Raw genomic sequence first — 23,066 nt, forward strand, 5'->3', positions numbered from 1 at the left:
TGGAGAACCACGAGCTCCGAGAGGCTACATATATATTGAGTTTTCACTATTCTTTTCAGAATGCACTTGTGAGAATTGTGGGTGGAGCTATTTGGTGAAACGACAACAAAAGCAACGTATGCCGTTTGAGGGGATGGGCCTGGAAAGGGCCGAGCGGATAAATGAATTTCAGACTTACGTTGGGCAATTGCGCTTCCTGTAGCTTTGGTTTACGGAGAGCTCAAGCTCCAAGAGCCGTGAAGAACAACGCAGTTACAAATTCTTTTTAAATCACAGATACGATTATCGCTAAGTTGCGCTCATTATTGGGCGAAATTGGACAAAAATGGTTCGTAAGCATCATTTTGTTTGACGCCGTCTCAAGTCAAATCTGACAATCTGCAAAAAACAGGTCATACGTCTGGCCAATTATTATCTGTCTACACGATTCGATGAGCAAATGGGGGTTCTTGGAGCTTTGGCTCGCAGCTGTGCGTGAGAATATGACAATCGACCAATCTGCTGACGCTACTGATCCGTCAGTTCTTCGAGTTTCACTTGCGAGTTCATTCCGAGACTGCAGAAAGAAGGCGCATGACTATATCATTCGGTTGGAGTACTCGGTACACCTGGAGGATCACGAACGGCGACAAAACTCCGAGAGGCTTTAGAGCTGCTAACAATTTTTTCGATGGTTGACAACAATGCATTCGTGGATCTTATGCGCGAGAAGTTTGGCGATATTCACGCCACAACGAATTGTCTGTACGCATCAAATGCGTGTACCTATGCGCACAATGCTCACTGGCAGTTTTGGATCACGGGGACTCTGCCAACTCTCGCCCAAGTTCGCACTCAAATGTCGTGGTGTACTCTACTTGGACTTCCAAACGACACGTCGACGCTCTCCGCTCCGTATTCGCGTGCCAGACAAAAGATTGAAGCAATGGGTCTGCAAAAGACTGAGCGGGTGTTCAAATTGCTGATAGACTGGAGAATTAATCTGCCGGCTGCGACCATTATTGGAAAACTAGACACTGAAGAACTCTGGAGAATTGGGCTCGGTCAAGTTCCAAAAACTGCTTGACACTGGCGCCCCGTATGTTGTCCAGAGAGTTGCTGTTCAAGGCGTCGCGGCTTTTACCGAAACAAACAGAGAGCTTGCTCCCAGACGTGAGTTTCCCAATACCGGTACGTCGTTGGAGCAACTGAAAGGAGATGTGGTTCTCTCGCATTGCGATTTCGCTGCATCGGATATTGCAGGACTTTGTGAAGCTGTAGCAAAAACAACCACGACGCGTCTTGTGCTAGACCTCAACAACTGGGATACCTCGTCACAATATGTGAGGCATGCTGGCTCCGCACTGAGCTAAATGCTTAGTGGCAGTGCATTTTGTAAGCAAACGGATGAAGCTCGCAGATTCCCAAGAGATGTTCATCGCGATCGAAGCTCCCCACTCGCCGTAGCTTGCTGTAACATACCTTACTCGACGATCGGTCCCGTATGCTCCGCGATTGCAAACATCAAGTCGGTGTGTGACATAACGTTAGCGCTACAGACTCTACCGAGCGAGCCAATATCCCAATGAAGCTGGCTTGTGTACGCGATGTGTTGTGGCCCCCCACACAATAACGTACAGGAAGTCGCGATCGTCGAGGTTTCCTTGACGCAAACAGATTTGGATGTGATTGACGAGGTGCTGGAAACTGAATTCCCCGTACCTGCGATCGGGCTGGAGATGCCCGAGTATGGCTATGTTGAGGTGCAAGAAGGAGCAAAACTATTTTACGCGGTTGAAAGTGTCACTCTTGATATTACTGCAACATGTCGCTTCCGAGCAGTTCGTGATACCGGTTCAGGTTTTCTGGCAAACACGGCACGCGTCGTCGCTCCTGGGTATGGGCGATATATAGTGAAAATTGGTGAAGGAGCAGTTTTCATTCCTACTAGTTCGCCACAGAATGCTTCTCGTGGATTTCAGACACGTCGCATTCGTGCTCTCACACTTCAAACTTTAGTGGTGGAGGATGATTCGCTCGTGGTCGAGCTATTGTCAAAAATCGGGAGAGGACTGCAGAAGTTATGGATTGCCAAGCTGGAGAACTCCCCACGTCGTCAGAACACTAAAGGTCTGGATCTGAGTGTTTTGGCTGCTATTTGCCCTGAGCTGGAGGAGCTCAGTCTAGTGGCATGTGACGTGCTGGTGTCTGAGTACAATGAATCGCTACGCCGCTGGCCAGTAAAGAAAATGGGTCTTTGCGAGACCTCACGCTTCCCTTTAATAGCCCAGTGCTTATCGGATGACACATTTCTCATGGCAACCAATCTCACTCAGCTTTGCGTCACGTCGTCGGTTGGTTCTTCTTTCAGCGAAAATGAGACCAGGGAACTTAGATTTCATAACGGCGAGTTCTTGCCTCTCTTAAAAGAGAAGCTCCCTATCCAGATGAAAGTGGCCCTGCTGAGTGTTGTGGCTGGATTTCGGGAATGCACCTCTCTTCGCTCTCTCGATGCTTACATTTTGGGCTTAATTTTTCATTTCGCCTCAACGCCGGTTCGACGGTGTGTTATGTGCGAGTGACACGGGTCTGGTTGATGGCATTTCGTCCACATTTTAGTGACGAAAGCTTTGGGAATATGATCCGTTTAGTCTAAGCTTTAGGGGTTCTAAAAGTGGCTAGATGATTTCTACCACGGGTCTAGTGGCGATGTACGGAGCCTGTTAACTGCAACAGTTTCGAGGTCTTAGCGTAGCTAGCGATCAGTCATGGACGGCAGTTATTGAAGTACTTTTGCTCTATCGTTTAGTAACAAAGCGATAAGGCGCGACAGCTCTGGATTTTGCCCACGAAAACTGATGCGCTCTTTTTTTATATAATACGAAGTACAGTACAATACAATATAGTATAATAGTGTCCGGATTGATGTGAAAGACCTCTCGAGTAGGAAAAAAAGACAGCATACGCGTATTCTTAACTCGGGTGCGTAATTAAGATTGTTTCTACAACGTGTAAAGCTGTACATGTATCGATTGTCCGACCACGTGAGTGGATGTATTAATGGTCCTCGAAAGTTTTGCGCGAGGGTGGTATATTAATCTAAACAGTGCAAAGAGCAATTTTCCGGCTACAAGAGCAGCGCTAGAAAGCACAGTCACAACGAGCCAAATCAGAGTTGTGATTCTGATAATATTAGAGGAACCATAAAACCACAGAACCTCGTCTATTCTGAAATGAACCGAGCCCGAGCGAGCCATAACTTAACTGAAGAGCTTTTTTGTTCGGAGACTGGCTGGGTCTCACTCTGTTCTGCGTCTCACCCGGTTCGATGTCAATACAATTTAAAATGGACCCATTTATTGACAATAGATTTACCCGAGCAGAAATTAAAGAATGCGTTGAATTTTGTTTTGTCTCCGCGTGCGGTCTACCATGCACAGTAAGGCGCCTACTGTAGTTAGCCCAGTCTTGTAATATCGAGGCTAGGAAAATTAGCAAAAAAACAGAGAGTGTTTTCTTCTTAGGTTTTGAAATTGTAATAGTGATATTATCCCAACCGCGATTTAAGAACCGAAACATGGCACAGAGCTGTTGATTACTTAAGTACCTATTGAATTGCTTGTCCTTTTATGACAACTTTGCTGCCCCCAACTAGGAAGGTATCGGATTGTTTGTGCCTTTTTATGGCAATTTTGCTGCCCCACCCAGAAACAACTGAGTATTGTATTCTTCATGCATGCGGTCTCACCGATCGCACCCACTAGGTAAACTGTCAATTAGGGGCCACAAAACAAGCATCTGATCCCCAAGCGTGTAGTTTGCTGTAACGGGGTACGTAGCCCTAAGTGTACCCTGGCTACATGAAGTGTGACACGTCACACTTCAGAAGTATGACACGTCATACTTCGGGATATTTGGTACAAAGTACCAAGGTCGTCCAAAGCCAACCATGGGTTGATGACATTGCATTTCTATATGTGACTTAAAGTTTGTATTAAACCCAAGCTTAACCTACCTATAAATATACTCAGTTTACATTCTACCTGAATGAGGTCCCTTCGCTCTCTTTTGAATAAAGAGAGGACCTGTGAGCTGCCGTTCACTGAGAGTTTGTATACTCTCGGAAGCTAACTTCCTCTAGCGCAAGGTGCTGTGTGACCCCGTCACACTTGGTAGCACTTGTAGTCAATCCACGCCACCGCGGGTAGACTACCTGAACCTCTCCGAAGTTCGTTGCCATGGACAGGAACGACTTCTCCCATATGAACGACTCTCAGTTCGAGTCGGTTCGGAAGATGGCAGGCATCTTCGGGATGGAGGCCCCGGAGAGCCTGGTGGTGTCAACACCGGCCGAGCAGCCGAGCGCGTCAATGCGTTTGACGCGTACGAGCAGGGCCTCATCGCGCATGTGCGGGAGAACGTGCAGGTTCCGGCGGCGGAAGCAAATCTTCCTCACCCGAAGCCAATACGGCTGAAGGTTAAGCCGTATGAAGGGAAGGAAGGCAAGAACCTTCACTTCTGGGTCCGAGAAGTAGAGCTCGCGATGGACGCGGCTCTGATCTCAACCGAGCAACTTCGTGCTGCTTTTGCACTCTCCAACCTTAGCGGCCGTGCTAAGAGTTGGGTGTACACACGGGAAGCAACATCCCCTGGATGTTTCACATCCTGGGCTCAGCTGTGTGAACAGCTCCGAGCCGTGTTCCTCCCGGCAAACTACGAGTACCGCCATCGTTCGCGCTTCCTCTCGTACAAACCAGGGAGGCGTGAGCTGCACGAGTATGTGCAAGAGATACGGGAGCTCACGGCGTCCCTAGTGGGAAACCTACTCAACGAACACATCAAGATGACGGTGTTCATGGACGGCCTTCGAGTAGGCCCCGCACGCACTCAGCTGTCCCGGGTGCAGTCAAACACCCTTGAAGAGGCGATTCAAGAAGCTCTTCAAGAAGCGTACAGCCATCGCCAGGCGCGTACGTCGGCCTCAGCGTGGCCTGGGAGCTCCATGTCGACTCCCAGTCGAACGAGCTCTAACGGACCAGTCCCCATGGAGCTCGGGTCCGCCGAACAGCATGACATCCGCTGCTTCGGCTGCGGGAAGATGGGCCACTTCAAGCGCGACTGTCCCGCGGAAAGACTCCGCAGACGGTCTTTCCCCAAAGCCCGTCCTCAAGGGTCGCTGGCAGAAGCCAGGATCCCGGGGACAGGGGAACGCCGGAAACCAGTAGGGGCGGGGCGCCCTACTGGGAAAGAACTAAGTCTTCGTGATGGGTGCGCGGGAGGCGCGTACCATGGGGACTTAGCCCCTGAGAGTCTTCGCACTCTCGAATCGGCGAAGAGCAGCGGCGGGTTGCTCGTAGTAGACGGTCGTGTACGGGGATACGATCATCCCTTTAGAATCTTGATCGATTCTGGGGCGTCGAAGAATTTTGCACGCCGCCAGACGGTTGCTCGTAACAGCAACAAGCTGTCCGATGCTTTGAGAAAAAGCAAGGACAACGGGACGGTATCAGTGCGACTGGCCGACGGGAAGGTCGTCACTGTTCCCAACGTCCAAGTGGATCTGGCCGTCAAGTTTGAAGACTTTGACAGCCTCGAACAGTTCACTGTTCTCGATATGGATTCATATGATATGATCCTAGGCATGCCCTGGCTTGAGAAGCACGAACCCTGGATCGACTGGCGAGGCAAGGCAATCGGTGCCAGCCGCCCTGCGCAGTCCGACAGAGCATTGGTGAGTCATGTTCCCACCTCTGTCAGGACCCGGGGCGCCCGCGAGGGCTGCCAGGGTACCAAAGCATCCGGCAGATGCTTGGGAGTCGTCGGCGTATATGACGACTCCGAGGAAGTTTTGATGGTGGCTGCGCCCAGAAGAGGCGCCGGCCAAGTGGGTAACTTAGGTCCACAGGCGGGTAACTTAGTTCCGCAGACAGCTGCAGCTGTCATGAACACTGAGAACAGCGTGTTCAGAGTGGGTAACAGAGTTCCACTCACGGTCGCCCAGACCATAACTGAAGAGGAAGGCGTTGAACACGCTTCCTGGGTGGGTAACACAGTGTCACACGCGGTCGCCCAGACCTTAGCTGAAGAGGAAGGCGTTGAACACGCTTCCTGTGTGGGTAACACAGTGCCACACGCGGTCGCCCAGACCTTAACTGAAGAGGAAGGCGTTGAACACGCTTCCTGTGTGGGTACAACAGTACCACACGAGGCCACGAGTGCCTCGGATGTCGTAGCGACGACATCCCTAGACGTGGGCAGCAAAGCTCCCCGTCACAGACGCCGCCGCCGCCTCAAGTCGGATCCGAACTTCGTTCCGATCGACGTCGCTTCAAGCGACTCGGAGTCCAGGGCCCGGGCTCCTCCGACAAGGCCGGTGGAAGAGTGTTATCACGTCTTCGATGGCGAGACAGGTTTACCCGTCAGGGCATCTGGTGTCCACTTGGAGCCGTTGCCAGAGGTTGCAGAGATACTGCACCTCGAGGAAATGACGGCTAAGTCTTTCCTGACCAATCTCAAGGCTAGAGATTGCTGAGATGGTACTCATGAGACCTGAGACCACTCAGGAGGAGCTGAACTCCTCCTCTGTCTTGGACGAGAACGTCCTGGAAGACATGAACAAGCAGCGTCAGGCGCGCTTGGGTTCTGAGATTCTCAAGAGCCCCAAGGATCCGGTGTATCCTTTGGTGACGGAGTATGCGGACGTGGTGAACAAACACCCACCGACCTAACTCCCACCGGATCGAGGTGTACGGCACGAGATTGATCTCGTGCCCGGCACAAAGTATTGTGTCACGAGGCAATGGCCTCTCCCGCGCGAACAGTGCGAGGTCATCTTCGCCGCGAAAGCGAAGGCAGGCATGGTGCGGGCGGCGAAATCCCCACAATCGACGCCGACTTTCTGCGTTCGGAAGCCGAACGGAAAGTGGCGTCTAGCTCATGCTTATAACAAGCCGAACAACGCGACGGTGCCGGCCCAAACACCTATCCCACGAAAGATGTGTTGTAAAACACCGTGGCCGGGAGCGTACTGTACAGTGCGCTGGATTTGGTAGACGAATACTATCAGATCCTGATGCGAGAGAGTGACATCCCGCTCACCGCGGTGAGCACTCCAAGCGGCATGCTTTGGGAGTGGCTCGTCATACCGCAGGGCCTGTCTAACGTCCCGGCGACGTTCAATCGCCTGGTGACGCAATTGTTTCGCCCTATGCGTACCTTCGTACAGACGTACTTCGACGACATATTCGTCCTTAGCCGTGCCGAGGGAGGCAAGACGGCCATGGAGGTGCATCTGGGGAACCTCCGTCGAGTGTTGGACGTAATGTGATCAAACAAGCTCTATGCCAACATCGACAAGTGCGTTTTCGCGTCACCAGAGATTAAAGTTCTCGGTTGCTTCGTAAGCAACGTGGGCGTTTGGGCTGACCCAGACAAGGTCAAGGCCATAGCAGCATGGCCAACGCCCCGATCCCAAAAGGATCTTCGAAAGTGGTTGGGCTTGACCAACTACCTTCACAAGTACAGCGCAGGGTACACGGGCTTTGCTAAGCCCTTGTCGGGCCTCCTTCAGAAGGACATCGACTGGCGCTGGGAGCAAGAGCACCAGGATGCTTTTGATACCATCAAGTCCAGCCTCCAAGAGGCCTCTGTCCTGGCCCTGCCGGACGAGACGAAACCGTTTAGCGTCGTCTGCGATGCCTCCGATTATGCCATCGGATGTGCATTGCTGCAGGCCGACACGGCTGGACACGAACGAGTCATCTCGTTCCAGTCCAGGCAGCTCAAAGCCGTCGAGCGGAACTACCCTGTCCACGACAAGGAGCTCCTGGTGATGAAATATGCCCTTGTGAAGTTTCGTGTTCACCTTCTGGGCTCCCGGCCCTTCGTGATCTACACAGACCACACGCCCTTTAGGACGGCGACTAACTCGCCTCACCTCTCCCAAAGGATGGCGAGGTGGCTGTCCTTCTTCGCGGAGCTTAACTTCCGCGTCGAATACAAACCGGGCAAGCTCAACGTGCTTGCGGACGCCCTCTCCCGGCGTCCTGACTATGAGTTGGCCCACATCACACGGGTGACAACGGATCTATATGATCGGATACGCATGGCGTATCGGGACGATGAGGCTGTCGCGCCTATCGTCAAGTTCCTCACGACAGGAACGAGCGCGAAGTCCGACTGGCTCTCGTCGCGACAGCGCTCACGGCTCCACCGATATGAGCTGAAGGATGGCCTCCTCTATTACCGAGTGGAGCCCAATGAACTTCCACGGGTGGTCGTACCCAACGACGAGGATCTGAAGTTCGATATCCTCGCGGAAGCGCACGAAGCGCCCTCCAGCGGCCACTTTGGCCGCGAGAAGACCTTTCTGTCGGGCTCTCAGGCCTTCTGGTGGACCCACATGTACAAGTGGGTCGCCCGATATGTGAAGACATGTGAAACATGTCAGCGGGTCAAACCCGCAGGGCACTCTTCGGCTCCACTACAGAGTCTGCCCGTACCGGCTGACTGTTGGAAGTCAATGGGTCTTGACTTCATCTTTGGGCTTCCCACCGACGAACACGGCAACACCGGAATTTTTGTGCTCGTGTGTCGGCTGAGCAAGATGGTACATCTTGCTCCGGTTCCCGTCACTGTTACGGGCGAGCAAACCGCAAGGTTGTTCGTCGATGGCGTGTTCCGCTATCACGGTCTCCCGGAGATGATTGTCTCGGACCGAGACCCGCGGTTCCCGGCTGCGTTTTGGAAAACGCTGTTCCCTTTACTAGGAACTCGTCTGCAGATGTCCACTGCGGACCATCCGCAGACAGACGGCCAGACAGAGCGCGTCAATCGAGTGCTCGAGAACATGTGTTCGCGGCAGCACCACGTACGTAGTCGACGTACCTTCCAGTTGTTGCGTTTGCGCTCAACAACGCGGTGCACGCGTCCATGGGGCTCACGCCGTTCTACTTGAACGGCTTCCGTCGCCCCAGAGTGCCTCTCACTCTTCGAGGAGACACTGACTCCTCTATTATAAGTGGGGGAGAGGCTCGGAAAGCCCTTTCCTTGCAGGTCTCGGATGTGAGACCAGTTTTGCTGCGGAAACAAGTGGACTCCTTTATGGATACCAAGCTGAGCGTTGTCAGCAGGGTCCGCGATGCCATGGCAGCGGCCCAAGATAAACAAAATGAGTACTCCGACAAACATGGAAGACGAAACTTAAGTGTATTTAAAGTGGGGGACTTAGTGTTACTAGACACGAGGAACCTACCTCTTGACACTGTCAGCTCTGTCGGCAGCAACAAGCTGAAGCACCGCTTCATCGGACCATTTGCAGTCCTGGCCAGACATGGTGCGTCGTATACCATCGACCTGCCAAAGTCAATGACGACGCACCCGACGTTCTATGTTGGACGTCTTAAGCGGTACTTTGATCCGCAGGGGGTTGCTGACTTGCAGACCCACCTTCAACCAGCTCCTCGAAGCGAGGGCCGGTCACAGACGTCGCCGAGGGCGTCGGAGCAGGTACCCAAGCCTCAGTCGGAACGGCAAAACTGCGGTCAAGACCCTACGCCGGAGGGGCTCCGTACGAACGGACCCCGGAGCCATACGCCGAGTACGCTGAGTACGTCGGGTACGCACCATACGCGTACGTCTGGGAGTGTGCCGCAGGCGGCTCCGGACGTGGCAGCAGAGCCTCGATCCGTCGGATCATGCGAAAGGCCTTGTCCAGATCAGACGAAGAGGCCCGGCGATCCACCCGCAGATACAGGCTCGCGACCTCTCGCTCCAACAGGTCAGGCGACCCGCAGGACGAGCGAGCTCGCCCTGATTCCCGGCCTGGGCGGCAGCATCACCGCCAGTCCCAAGGCCAAGTGCAATCTCAAGCACGAGGACATGTTGACGGAGGAGGTCAACCTCAGGGCCCTGTGTCGGACCCGCAGCCGGAGCACTCGGACGAGAGTAGCGCTCGGGAGGTGCTGAGTACTCGTACTCGTACGAGGGCACCTCCGCCCCTGCTTGACCGGAATGGAGAAATCCACCTCCACGTGGAGCGGATCCTCCAGGAGCAACGGCGTCGCGGTAAGCGACAGCTCCTCGTGAAGTGGAGGGGTTATGCCCACTCCGAGAACTTGTGGGAGCCGATTGAACGGCTCCTGATTGACGGCTCGAAGGCTGTCGCAATCTGGGAACAGAAGCGGCGGCAGCTTCATAAGTAGTCCGGGGCTTCTTGCCCGAACGGGGTACGGACGATGAATGCACTCCGTACCCGCACTCATCGTGAGCGCTGGAAGCCGCACACTTCAGGATGTCTCTTGGCAGCATGCGCTTGCTGACCAAGTAGGCAAACCGAACACGAAGATCACGCTGGTCCAGGATGCGGGACAGCTGCTGATCTTCATGGAGTTCCCGTAACTCCGTGGGTGATTACTTGAGAGACTCTACCCACCCAGAACATGTCCTCACAAGAACCCCAGGTGGGACAGTTCTCGGGCATAACCCAGGGATATCCCCAAGAGGATAGAGACCACCCCGGGTCTCGGGCTTCTTACGACAAGTCGTGAAGTCCTTAAGAAGGATGCGGTGTGGCGCGAGAAGCACACACCGAGCAGCCTCCAAGTTGTCAACGAACAAGTGTTCCTTCTGAACAAGGGCACGCTCGTAAATGCCCCTAGAAGTGTGGTCGCCCACAAGGTTACGAGGAGCGACGAGAATCTCTAGGAAGAGGTCAGCCCCAGAGCTCTCCTCGGGAGGCCAATACCCTCTTGCGTTTATGGCAGCTCCCTGGCTGACGGGTGCCACCACCGAACCCCCACGCACACGCTAAGCAGCTTGGAACTCCTCCTGCTGCTGGTCGAGGTCATTCGAGACCTCCCGGGTCTCAACGATAGCACCCTCCTCTTCCTCTTCTTCCTCCTTCTCATCCTCATCATCCGAGGAGTCGAAGATGTCCCGATGGGAGTGCCGAGTCTCCTTCTCCTCACGGAGTGGAGACCTAGAGGTTGTACGCTTCTTTGAGGGCTTGGCGCCTTCGGTTTTAGAGGCCTTAGCACGCGCAAGACCCTCGGCAAGCGAGAGACGTTTGCGAGGATTCTCTTCCTCAACGCCACCAGCTTTGGGAGTGCCCTTGGCCTTGACGGCCGGACGCTCAGAGCGCACAGACGTTCTGGGGCTGTGACCATCTTGGTCACTAGCGAGTGACTGCACGTTGTCATCCTTGTGCTCACTGGGCACTGGGCTGTGCCCTTCCGCAGAGCCCGCAGGAGCATCGTGCGTGCTCTCGGACTCGGCTTCGTCCTCACTGCCAGAGTTGAACTCACGCTCTACGAGCCGAGGGTTCGGACGTGTGGTGTAGTGATTTCTCCGTAGTTGCGGATTATCACCCGTCGACAAAGACGTGACACCGCCCAAGATGTTCAAGCGACGAACCCTCGGTCAGGATGTACGGAGACGCCAAGGTGCAAGGGACTCGACGGCGTCACCTCCGAGTTTTCAGCAAGTATCGGATACGGCCCTATGTCACTGAATCCAGGCTGTCCTTATTTTTAATAATGGACTGGCCGGATTCGCATTCAGCGGACCATCTACGGTACGAACCCTCAGTGGCGGTTGGGATTAGTTCGCAGAGGTCTCCGCGACCCTTGGAAGGCACTTTCACCGTCTGGGACAGGGCGCGGACCGTTAAAGATGCTCATGCGACGGTGCAGACGACGCTTGGCATGCAAGAAGATCCATAACGGATCATTGTTCACTTGATATTTGTATACTTGATTAGGACTTCTTATTAGGAATAGACCCGAAAGGGTAAGCTTAAATACAGAACAGAATTTCCACTCAAGCACACAGAGCGACGTCCGGCTTCAAGGTAAGCGTCAGGTCAAGCTTGTTTGAGTGTGTTATGCCTGTCGGTGAGCTCGAAGCTCTGTAGCGAGGGGTAATCCGGCAAGGCCAAGAGACTTTGTGTATTGGCCGATTATTATCGGGAGGTTTTACGTGACGGCTTATAGTTGCCTATTTGCACGACTGGGAGTGCTTTAATTGCCTCCCCTTTATTTCTTCCAGCCGAGTGTTGAACACTCGGTGATCTCGTAAAAGGCTTACCCGTGCCTGGTACCCTTCCGCTGTTGGGACCTCGAGGATTCAAAACACCTGCTAGCTTTGCTCGTGCTAGTAGCGTGTTCTTATTTTACTGGTTGGCCTATATAAGTAGTTTACAAGGTCCAGCTTGTCCCGGTGCAAGGGCAGAACTGGGGTCTTCAGGTCCGCCCGAACGATCGTTTACTATCCTAGTAGGCGTATTGTTGTAGGAACATCCTAACTACATTTGTAGCTAGAGTTCACGTGGGAATTCCAACACCACAGACGATTGTCTGGAGAGACCGAGAGCGACGGGGCTGCGGTGCTTGCTTGTTCGCTTGCCCACAGCCGCGTCACCTGAGAAACCGATCGCCTCGGAGGCCACCTGAGTAGCCTCCTTGAGTGCAGAGCCTTTGCCGTGAGGCTTAGTGCTCTTGGCTTGCGCCTTCTCGGCAGCAGCCTTGGAGCGTGTCTTCGCACCGCTCTTTGCAGTGCCACGAGGCATGGTAAACAGTCGAAGTGGGGACCTAGAAGAAGAGCGCACAGACTGCTGCTCGAGGCTCTAACTGTGAAGTGAGCCTCCGCCGCCCAAGTCGATGGTTTTCGACTTTGAAAATGAAAATTTGTGACGAATGCCTCTTCATTCTGATTGGTCGGTAAACCGAACGTAACTGGGGGAGGGTGTAACGGGGTACGTAGCCCTAAGTGTACCCTGGCTACATGAAGTGTGGCACGTCATACTTCGGGATATTTGGTACTAGGTACCAAGGTCGTCCATTGGTTGATGACATTGCATTTCTATAGGTGACCTATAGTTTGTATTAAACCCAAGCTTTATCTACCTATAAATATACTCAGTTTACATTCTACCTAAATTAGGTCCCTTCGCTCTCTTTTGAATAAAGAGGGGACCTGTGAACTGCCGTTCACTGAGAGTTTGTATACTCTCGGAAGCTAAGTTCCTCTAGCGCAAGGTGCTATGTGACCCCGGCACAGTACATGTAACCTCCTGGCTAATGATCAATCGCCAAAAAGATTACGAATGAGCTTTTCTCACCTCCTATCTATCCCCTTTGTACTTCCATTTTACAGTACTTCAATAAAGTGATTGAGAAAAACACCATCGCTGCCATTAAGTTTACTCAGTAAACTCTATGGACTGGCAGTAAAGTTTACTGCCAGTCCAAATCTCCTGCTCGAGGCTCATTCCTTAATTGGGCTTGAAAGTGACAGCATTCTCAGCACACACCAGCATGAAATTTGTCAAGAAGTTAATCATTACCATGGTGCTCGGCGCAGCACAAGTCAGCGCCGAAGTGAACGCAAATATGCTTCCTGCACCAAATCCTGAGTTCGACCCTAGGAGAATCGATTGCAGAGGTATTTACAATCGAAGCTGCAGTCACGATCGACTGCGGAGAGAGAAAATGCAAACATCTCTGCATGCCCACGTCGCGTAGACGACAAGGCATCGACTGGTATAGCACACCCGAGTTTGGATACATCTGTCCATTAAAAAGCTAATGCCAAGAGCCTGAAAAACAAGAACTACTTCGCGTTATTCATTTCCTCACATCACTGGTAGCTGGCTTGTGTTTATGTATACCCAAAATAAAGAAGTGTCTTTCGAGGCATTTCTAGCGGATTTTCTGCTATACTTGACCGTTTCTTCTGTACAGCCCCTTCACGGAAATGTTCTACAAGCAAAGTACTTCGTTTATGTGGTATTATAGTTCTTCAGCACTTTTTAAAAATATGTACTGCTAAAGTAGTTTTTCGCAATCATCCAATACTGTGCAAACAGTGACACGCGTTTTCATGAAGGTTCTTCTCAAAAATCAGCAATAATAAAGATATGAAATGACTACTATAATTCTTTTTAATAAATTTTAAACAAAGCTTCTGCGGTTTTGTGAATACGTAGCATCAACCCAAGTGTCGGTGCTCTGCCCAATCATCATTCACAATGAGCTTGGCGCTGATGAACGGTGTCGAGGGGGATCATTACCGTTTCTGTTGTCGTGAAAAGTACACGACCGCCTTGTCTGTAAGCCACGATGGGTACTTCTTGTCATTCAGCAGTGCTTCAAGCATGGTTTCTGCATTCCCATTCGCTCCAACGACCCGGTTGGAATACCGCTGAGTGGCAGATGCTATCACTACAGCCAATCAAAGCGAGAATGATGTTAAAAAGCGGAATGGATGCCTGCACGTTGTAGGTTGGTTGGTTACCGATTAACGAGAGCTGTAGGAGGCCATTGCTACCCAAATTGGCTTAATTGCTCAGTGTATGCAGTACCTGTGTCAAAGAGGAAAGAAAACGCGGCTGTGTACCCCATCTATAGGCTCTGCTCGGCGTACAGGTGGTTCTTTTCCACGTTCTGGACAAACTAGTCGGAAAAGTCGTAGCATTCTGACAAACTGCGATCCTGAAGTGTGGTGGCCGCAGCTTCTGTTACCAGTGCGAAACGACGAGAAGCAGCAGCTCTGCGTCTCCGATCTTAAGAGACTGAGGGAAACGCAACGACACGATCGTCTTCCACGCAACGAATTTACTATTGCGGTTAAAGTAATAATAGTCCAGAGCAAGTGTTGGCAAGAACGTCTCACCCATAATTAATACATCGCTCACTGTGGGTTTCTTCGGACCAATAGGTGCTTGCACGCCTCGACAGGAGCCCGCAGCACACTCTGCCCCGAGATCACCAACTTCCCAGTGCAATATACCCACTGTGAGTGAGAATATAAGCTTTAATCCGTTAAAATGAAAAAGAACGTCTTCATCGTTGTCACGAGGGCCGTCTCAAGTCTCCCCAACAACACGTTTGCCCGAACTTACAACCAGCATGGAAGTGTTTGATCTCTCCAGACATGATGTGGCTCCTTTTGCGTCTGTTATCGAACCAAATACCTTGCAAATAGCACTGGCATGAACCAAGGGGTGAGTGGCAGAGGACCCGTTTGAATACGATGGAGTCCGTCCATCATGGACGGAGCGCACAGCCGTCTATTCCACACATATCTTCGGCTTTTGTGATAGTGTAGTTATCCTGCGATACGTTTGTCGGAATGTCCAGCGTTAGTGCGACTGCTGGATATCAAGACCAGGACTATAGTTCCGTGTACATTGTGGTTGGATATCTTCGGAAGGTTTCAACTTCGATCGGAGAATGGTATTTAACAGCAAGTTGTTGGGTGCGTCTTCCGCGAAGGCCTTACTCCAGGTGGTCGTAAGAGAGCCATCAGATGGTCATCTATTACTTAATACTTGCTCGTCGATACGAAGATCATCAACGGTGAGTCGTCTTGTAGCTGCCCCCCCCCCTCACTAGCTGAACATTCAGTGAGGACAGTCCGTTGGTGAGCTGCATCCCACATCCAACAGCGACAACGATCGGGTTGAAGCGCTTCAAGCTCGGTTGTTTGGTGTCAGCAGACAAGTACCAGCTGCTCATATTCGTCATTAGCACGGCGGCAACGACGAGAGGCAGAAATATCTCGACTGGTTTGGTGATAATAGTAACGACTCCACCGGACCATGAATTGTACTTGTCAATATCTGTTTAGACACAAGATCGTTCATTTCGCCAGTGACGGTCTGAAGTCAATACGTTCGTCAAAGCAAATCACGTGTAGGGCGACTAAGGACGTCACAATCACGCCTGTTGAAAGGAGAAGTCGGCGGGAGCGGACACGCACTCGTAACGGGCATTCTGCTAAGTCGCTGTCGATTTCGATTGACAACGCGTTTGGAATGACTCGGTACTTATCGTCATCGCTAAAATACGCACGTGGAGATGTCAGCATGGGTACATAAGGTAGCAATGATCCGTCCACAGCCATTTTGCAGAAGCTGGTAAATATTTAATGATAGAAAAGTGTGCACCGTTTCGAGAGCTCAGTTCCACTGTGAACCCGTTCGCACACATTAAATGTAGTTTCATAAAAAAATGTTAAACGTGTACACATCGACAACGAAGCGTGTTCTTGGAAGAATAGAAGTAGCTGGTTTGGGACATCTCTGGCAGAGATTCTCTGCAGCAAGCGCTGATGGATGCCACTCTTCTTGGTACTCACCGTGGCGCTCTTGTACGGTGACTGAGGTTAGTTGTCGCAACTTCAAGATAACGCCATGTCTCGTCTTTTTCTGACTTTTTGGGGTCGAATAATCTGCCGACATCTAGCTACACTTAAACCAAGCTCATGAGTATAATAATCAACAGCTTTGCTCTAGGGCTCCGAGAACCCTGGATATAAAATTTAGAGAACTGACTGTAGAATAGAGAATCTCTGACCCACTCCGTAGCTCCATCGTACCGCCCGCTCATTAAACTGAAAATGTCCGTAAGGAGAAGCTCCGTTGGGAGGTGTCGCGTTGCCTGGGGTGTTTCCGAATAGGAAAATTTATTAATGAGGAAAATTAAGACAGGTACTTGGTCACGGAAGGCTGCCCCTTCACCGTGTCTTGAATAAGCAGTCGTGGGCGCGTGCCAACGCCCGCTGAAGTCCCGCGCAGCGTGCCACCCGTCCATCCAATACGTGCGGCGCAGGCACGGCGTCCTCGATACGTCCCTAGGCACGTGTCTGGGCTCTCCATTGGCCAGATCCAGCAAGTGTAGATCGGCGACGCGAACACAGCTTGGCTGCCTTGAACGAAAGGCCGTAATTGGCGACACTGCCCTCCAAAGTTAGGTCACAGCGGGACTTGAAACATGACTATTCCACTTGATCACGGAGTTCGTCAGCTTCGTCGGTTGTAGACACGTAATATGACCTTGGCCGGAACATCTTGCAGGAGCATAGACAGAGGCTCCCACGAGTTCTCGATAGCCGACAGTCCCATCCAGGACACGAACAGCCCCCAGCGCTCCAGTGCAGCGTTGAAGCGATGATCGACGAGCCTGTCAACACCAAGAAGCATACACCAGCTCCAGCAGCTCTGCAGCTGTATCCAGTTCTGCATCCGAGTAAAACTTCAGACGGGAAGCATGAACGTCGTACTTGTGCCCTGTCACCAAGTGCTGGATTTCAAACGAGTGCGACAGCGTAGCGACGACCTTGAACGGCCCAACCCAATGCCTCAAATGCTTGTGATTGGGCAGGCGCTTGTCGATCCTCGGCCACAGCACAAAGTCACCGACGTCAAAATTGGCAGCGGTATCACGGTGCGCAGCGATATCACGAAGCCGTTGTCGCTGGCGAACGTCAGCCACTTCCTTGTAGATAGCACGAAGCGACATACGGACCTGGTCAGCGAATTCCGCCACGTTGTTTAGGTTGACGATACGTTCACTTCTCTCGGGTGTTGTTGGCACTACGATTGCGTCAAGAGATGACGATGCGGGAATTCCCGTGAACACTTCCACGGGGGCACATCCTGCAAGCGATTGCACGCGCTTGTGGTTGAGGTTCGCCTGCACCGCAGGCAGCAAATACGGCCATTCGCTCGCGTCCAGTGCATACTCCATCAACAGGGCTCTAAAGACTTGTAACACGTCCTTGTTCAGCCTCTCAACCGGGCCATTTAGCCATGGGGGTGAATCTCAAATCCACCTTCCGTCTCGCAGCCAGGTGCTTCATCATCTCATTGCGAAAATGCGTTCCTTGGTCGGAGAGCAGTGTCTCCAGGAGGCCATACCTGGCATGCCACATCGTCAACGCCTCAGCGGCGGTGTATGCGGTCGGGGTAGTACACGGAAAAAGTTCAAAAAAAAAGAAAAATGGGATAGCCATCCTTCACTACCAGCAAGTACGACGAATCGCCAAAACCTTCACCAAGAGTAAAAAAGTCCCAATGGACGACCTCGTTTCTCCGGACAGGAGTCAGCAACGGACCATACGGACGGGGTGTTTGATGAGGCCCTTTAAATTGCTTGCACAGTAGGCACTCGCGAACGAATTTTACCACTTTGGTCTCCAGTCGTGCAATTTGAAAGCGGTCCTTCAATGCCAAAATTTTCGGTTCTTGATCACGATGCCCATGAGATCCACAGTGGGCAGCCACAAACAGTCGTGCGAGCAAGTCCTGTGCAGCAGCGGGTATCCAGATGCGGTGGATGATGATCACCACACCATCCTCCTCCTCCGAGAAACTGATCAACCGAGAACGCTCGCGTGCAGCGGCGGATTGAGCAGCCTTTACGTCTTCTCGAGATGGGAGCGCAAAGTTCTCGTCCGCGAGAGGGCGGAGAGGTGAGAGTGAGGACACTGGGGCAATTTAATTGTTGCGCGTCTGCACGGCTACGACCTGCACGGAGTCACGCGTGCTCCAGCGGGAGATGATGTCGGCCCAGACATTCTTCTCCCCTGGAGTGTGCCCGAGCGTATAGTGGATGCCACAGAAGTGCATCGCCCAACGCTGCAACCGATTACGAACATGTTATTTTAGTTCAACGTCTGGGGCAGAAATGTACGCCAAGTTGGCATGGTCGCAGAATAAGCGAAACCCTTTCGGCCGGAGTAGGAGGTTTTCGAGATCCTGGCAGGCTTTGACGATCGGAAAAGCCTCTTTTTCCACGACCGACCATTTGAGCTCGGAGTGCTTGAAAGTGCTACCTTTGCACACTACGGGTTCATGGTGCTGCTGATCCACCGGCAACGAGGAATCCCAATCACGAACTTGAGTATTAACAATGCCATATCCCGTGGCAGAGGCATCCGTGAAAAGTAGCCGTTCGGCGCTGGCATCCCGGAAAGTCATGAGAGAAGTATTCGCCACTAAGGCAACGACCGCGTCGTACGCAGCTCGTTCCTCGCTAGACCACGCTGTAGCCATATTAAAAACATTCCGGTTGCGCTTTCCAATCCGACTACGTTCTGCATTTAATTTGTCTTGTAGCGGGGCAATTACACGCGTAGTCAGGGAGAGAATCGTGCAGCCAATTAGTAGCGCAGACAAAATATTGCAGATCCGCCACTGTAGCAGGCAATGGCAAGTTGGCGAGAGCATCGACACGGGCGGGGTCGTGACGAACGCCCTCACCCGAATTCAGACGACCGCACCACAACATTCCCACCGCGAACAGTGATGACTTCGACATGTTGAGCTTGAAACCAGCGTCGGGCACGATCTCAAAAAATATGCAGAGCGTTTGCAAGAATTCCATCATTGTCGGCGCAAAGAGCAGCACGTTGTCGACCCAGAAGATCGCCGAGTGTGGTATCAGAGGGGCTAATTTTGCTTGCACTTGGTTCTGGAAATGCAGATCGGAGTCCATCGCTCCTTGCGGTACTCGGTGGATGTGAAGATACCATCAGGAGTAGCAAACGAGAACATTTCGCAACTGTCTTCGTGCAGAGGAATCTGCCATCAATCTTGCGAAAAGTCCACTCGGCCAAATACCTTCTTATTCCGGAAGTTCTTCGATGCATCGAGCAGAGACGCAGCGGTGGGCATATTACCTGCTATCAGGATGATGACGCTGTTTAGAGGCCTGTAGTCGATAGTGAGACGAAATTGGTCCTTCGTGCCTGGCCTGCGCACCACCGCGCAGGCCCATCGTGCGGCATTGTTTGGCTCCACCAGATTATTCGCAACGAGAGACTTCACATATTCGCTGATGAATTGGGCTTGTAGCTGTGCGTACTTCCGTGAAGGGGTGCGGTAAAGCACTGCATCTTGCCGCAGCGTCACATGGAGTGGCTCGACGTCAGCCGGTGGATCGGGACCGACAGCGTCACGCCAAATATCAGGAAATGCAGTGAGCAGGTCACGGACGGCCTCGATGTGTTCAGCGGGGAGTCCATTGGTGACGGCACGCTCTAGTAGCTGGTCGACTGAGCTTATTGGCTCGACTGCATCCACAGGTGGCGGGAGTTCATCTCCCACTGGAAACTCGTCCACCTCATCCTTGAGAAGTGGGGAGTCAGCCAGCTGGGAAGGTTGCTGTTCCACGTCAATGCCGAGTCCCTTGAGCACCTCGCGACCCAGTAAAACTTCTTCACCATCTCCAGCCGGCACCAAGCATGGCACCAAGCGTAGCACCACCAACCCAGCTACAGTAGTCAGCTCCAGGTCCAAGAGCACTTCTTCGTCGGACAACTGCGTCTGTCCGGCCTCCACAGCCACTTGTAGCTGCGTCACTTGAAGGGTAGGCTGCATTGCTCGGAGCGAATTCAGCGTTTCTTTGGGCACAATGCTCTGGTCAGCAGCCGTGTCTGGAGCATAGGGGATCTCAACTAGCCCATTAATCCGGACAGTGCCTGCAACCACTGTGTACCTAGCGGCCTTGGGTCGCGTGACGCCCGACGTCTGAGCTTTAGCCTCTCGGTGCTTGCGGAGATCTTCTTCACGCTGGGCATCGGTGGCAGTAGGGCAGTCCTTGAGCCAGTGTTGCCCCTTACATACCAGGCATCCGTCGTATGGCAGCGTGCCCGTCTGTTGGCGCGTCATGCGGACAGTAGCGTTATCGGCAGTGGCCGGTCGCGTCGATGTCGCGGGGGCTGACGCTGTTGGCCCAGTCTTAGCTCCAACACTCTTTTAAAGCTTTCGCTCGCCCTTTGCGCCCTTGGTGTCGGTCCTTTCGGCATGGTCCTGAGATATCCGGTGGAACCGCTGCTGTATTTTAGTATGCTCGAGAATCAGATCGAAGAGCGCGACGTCATCAGACTTGCAATCGCGCTGCTCTAGCTCAATGAGGCGCCCAAGTTGAACCTTGAGGACCGGTGGCTGGAGATTGTCGACGAGGAGGCGGCACCGGGCCTTCATCCTATTCTTGTACTCGGGGTCGTCTTCACCTTCGAGGCCCTGGAGACCATTGTCCTCCACTATACCATTAAAATCGTCGTAGTTGCGAAAAATGCGCGCGTCACAGTCATCAATCGATAGGTTCATCCTTAGGTTCGCACAAAACAGAGACGTAACGTCTGGCACGAATTCGTTCTTGAGTGGGCGGCATCGTGCGGCATCGGTGACGGACGCAATGGGTTTCTTAAGCACATATATGACCATATTCTTCAGCGTCTGTCGCCGCACGGAGCCCTTGATAGTAGCCACTACGTTCTCGTAGGTTTCCCCCGTGATGGAGCAGCGATGCTTCATCTTCTCGACGTAGCGCTCTAACTCACGGTACCACCCGATTAGAGCGGCATGCTCCCAGCTAATCAGCTCCGGAGCCTTGATGACCTCAAAAATTGGCTGGGGGGGTTGACATTTCCACGTCCCCGTCAGAGTCGACCGTGAATCGCCCCGTCATGTTGAAGTTACCCGAACTTAGGTCGCACTTAGTGGTTCTCGCACTTAAGTGTGCACGTACTTAATCTACGTGGTACAGTAGTCAGCGACGGCCGACGACGACGAGAGGAATCTTCGCGCACTGAAGAGACGACCAACAAACGCTACGCTTCGTGAGCGCAAAGCTAGCTTTGTCGCGTTACCCGGGGTGTTTCCGAAAAAAAAAGTTTATTATAGAGAAAAAAAAAAGACAGGTACTTGGTCACGGAAGGATGCCCCTTCACCGAACCTTGCATAAGCAGCCGAGGGCGCGTGCCAGCGCCCGCTGAAGTCCCGCGCAGCGTGTCACCAGTCCATCCAATCCATGCGGCGCAGGCACAGTGTCCTCGATACGTCTCTAGACACGTGCCTGGGTTCTCCGTTGGCCAAATCCAGCAAGTGTAGATCGCCGACGCGACCACAGATTGACCGCCTTGAGCAAAAGGCCGTAATCGGCGTCAGGAGGTTTATTGGCACGCAGAGCCGCCACGTTACGGTAGCGTTCTATCTCATTCAACTTTAGTGTGAGTTGGCGTGAAACGAGATGATCGCAGATTTGTTTTTGTGCTTCACTCGTTATCAGTGGAGTTGGGTTGAATGGACACTCATTGCGATCGGGCAGAGGTTGAGTGTGACGGGGTCACACAGCACCTTGCGCTAGAGGAAGTTATCTTCCGAGAGTATACAAACTCTCAGTGAACGGCAGTTCACAGGTCCCCTCTTTAATTAAAGAGAGCGAAGTGACCTAAATAAGGTAGATTGTAAACTGAGTATATTTATAGGTAGGTTAAGTTTGTGGTTAATACAAACTATCAGTTACCTATAGAAATGCAATGTCATTTAACCAATGGTTGGTTTTGAATGACCTTGGTACCTTGTACCAAATATCCCGGAGTATGACATGTCATACTCCTGAAGTGTGAAGTGTCACACTTCATGTAACCAGGGTACACTTAGTGCTACGTACCCCGTTACATCCTCCCCCACTTAGGTTCGGTTTACCGACCAATCAGAATGAAGAGGCATTCGTCACAAATTTTCATTTTCAAAGTCGAAAACCATCGACTTGGGCGGCGGAGGCTCACTTCACAGTTAGAGCCTCGAGCAGCAACCTGTGCGCTCTTCGTCAAGGTCTCCACTTCGACCGTTAACATGCCTCGTGGCACTGCTAAGAGCGGTGCTAAGACACGCTCCAAGGCTGCAGCCGGTAAGGCGCAGGCCAAGAGCACTAAGCCTCACGGCAAAGGCTCTGCACTTAAGGAGGCTACTCAGGTGGCCTCCGAGGCGATCGGATCCTCGGGTGACGCGGCTGCGGACAAGCGCGCAAGCAGGCGCCGCAGTCCGTCGCCCTCGTCTTCAGACAATCGTCCGAACCCTCGGTTCGTAGAACGTGAGTTCAACTCGGGCAGTGAGGACGATGCCGAGTCCGAGAGCACTCATGATGCTCCTGCGGGCTCTGTGGGAGGGCACAGCCCAGTGCCCAGTGAGCACAAAGAAGACAGCGTGCAGTCGTCCGCTAGTGATCACGGTGATCACAGTCCCAGGACCTCTGTGCGCTCTGAGAGTCCGGCCGTTAAGGCTAAGGGCACTCCCAAAGCCGGTGGCGATGAGGAAGGGAGTCCTCGCAAACGTCTCTCGCTTGCCGAGGGTCTTGCGCGCGCTAAGGCCTCTAAAGCCGAAGGCGCCAAGCCCTCAAAGAAGCGTACCGCCTCTAAGTCTCCACTCCGCGAGGAGAAGGAGACTCGACGCTCCTATCAGAGTCTCTTCGGCTCCTCGGATGAAGAGGAGGAGAAGGAGGAAGAAGAGGAAGAGGAGG

General features: G+C 52.6%; 1 protein-coding gene across 1 annotated transcript; it reads right to left on the bottom strand.

The window, feature by feature from the left end:
- Positions 1–14,494: 14,494 nt before the first annotated feature.
- PITG_15658 (uncharacterized protein) lies at positions 14,495–16,636 on the bottom strand (the record flags this gene model as incomplete). Its single annotated transcript, XM_002897896.1, has 5 exons — positions 14,495–14,769; positions 15,041–15,089; positions 15,739–15,817; positions 16,117–16,209; positions 16,473–16,636. 5 exons carry the CDS (start codon positions 16,634–16,636, stop codon positions 14,495–14,497), a joined length of 660 nt encoding a protein of 219 aa, XP_002897942.1.
- Positions 16,637–23,066: the final 6,430 nt, after the last annotated feature.

The sequence above is a fragment of the Phytophthora infestans genome, genomic scaffold, assembly GCF_000142945.1.
Source record: "Phytophthora infestans T30-4 supercont1.40 genomic scaffold, whole genome shotgun sequence".
Classification (NCBI taxonomy): domain Eukaryota; phylum Oomycota; class Peronosporomycetes; order Peronosporales; family Peronosporaceae; genus Phytophthora; species Phytophthora infestans.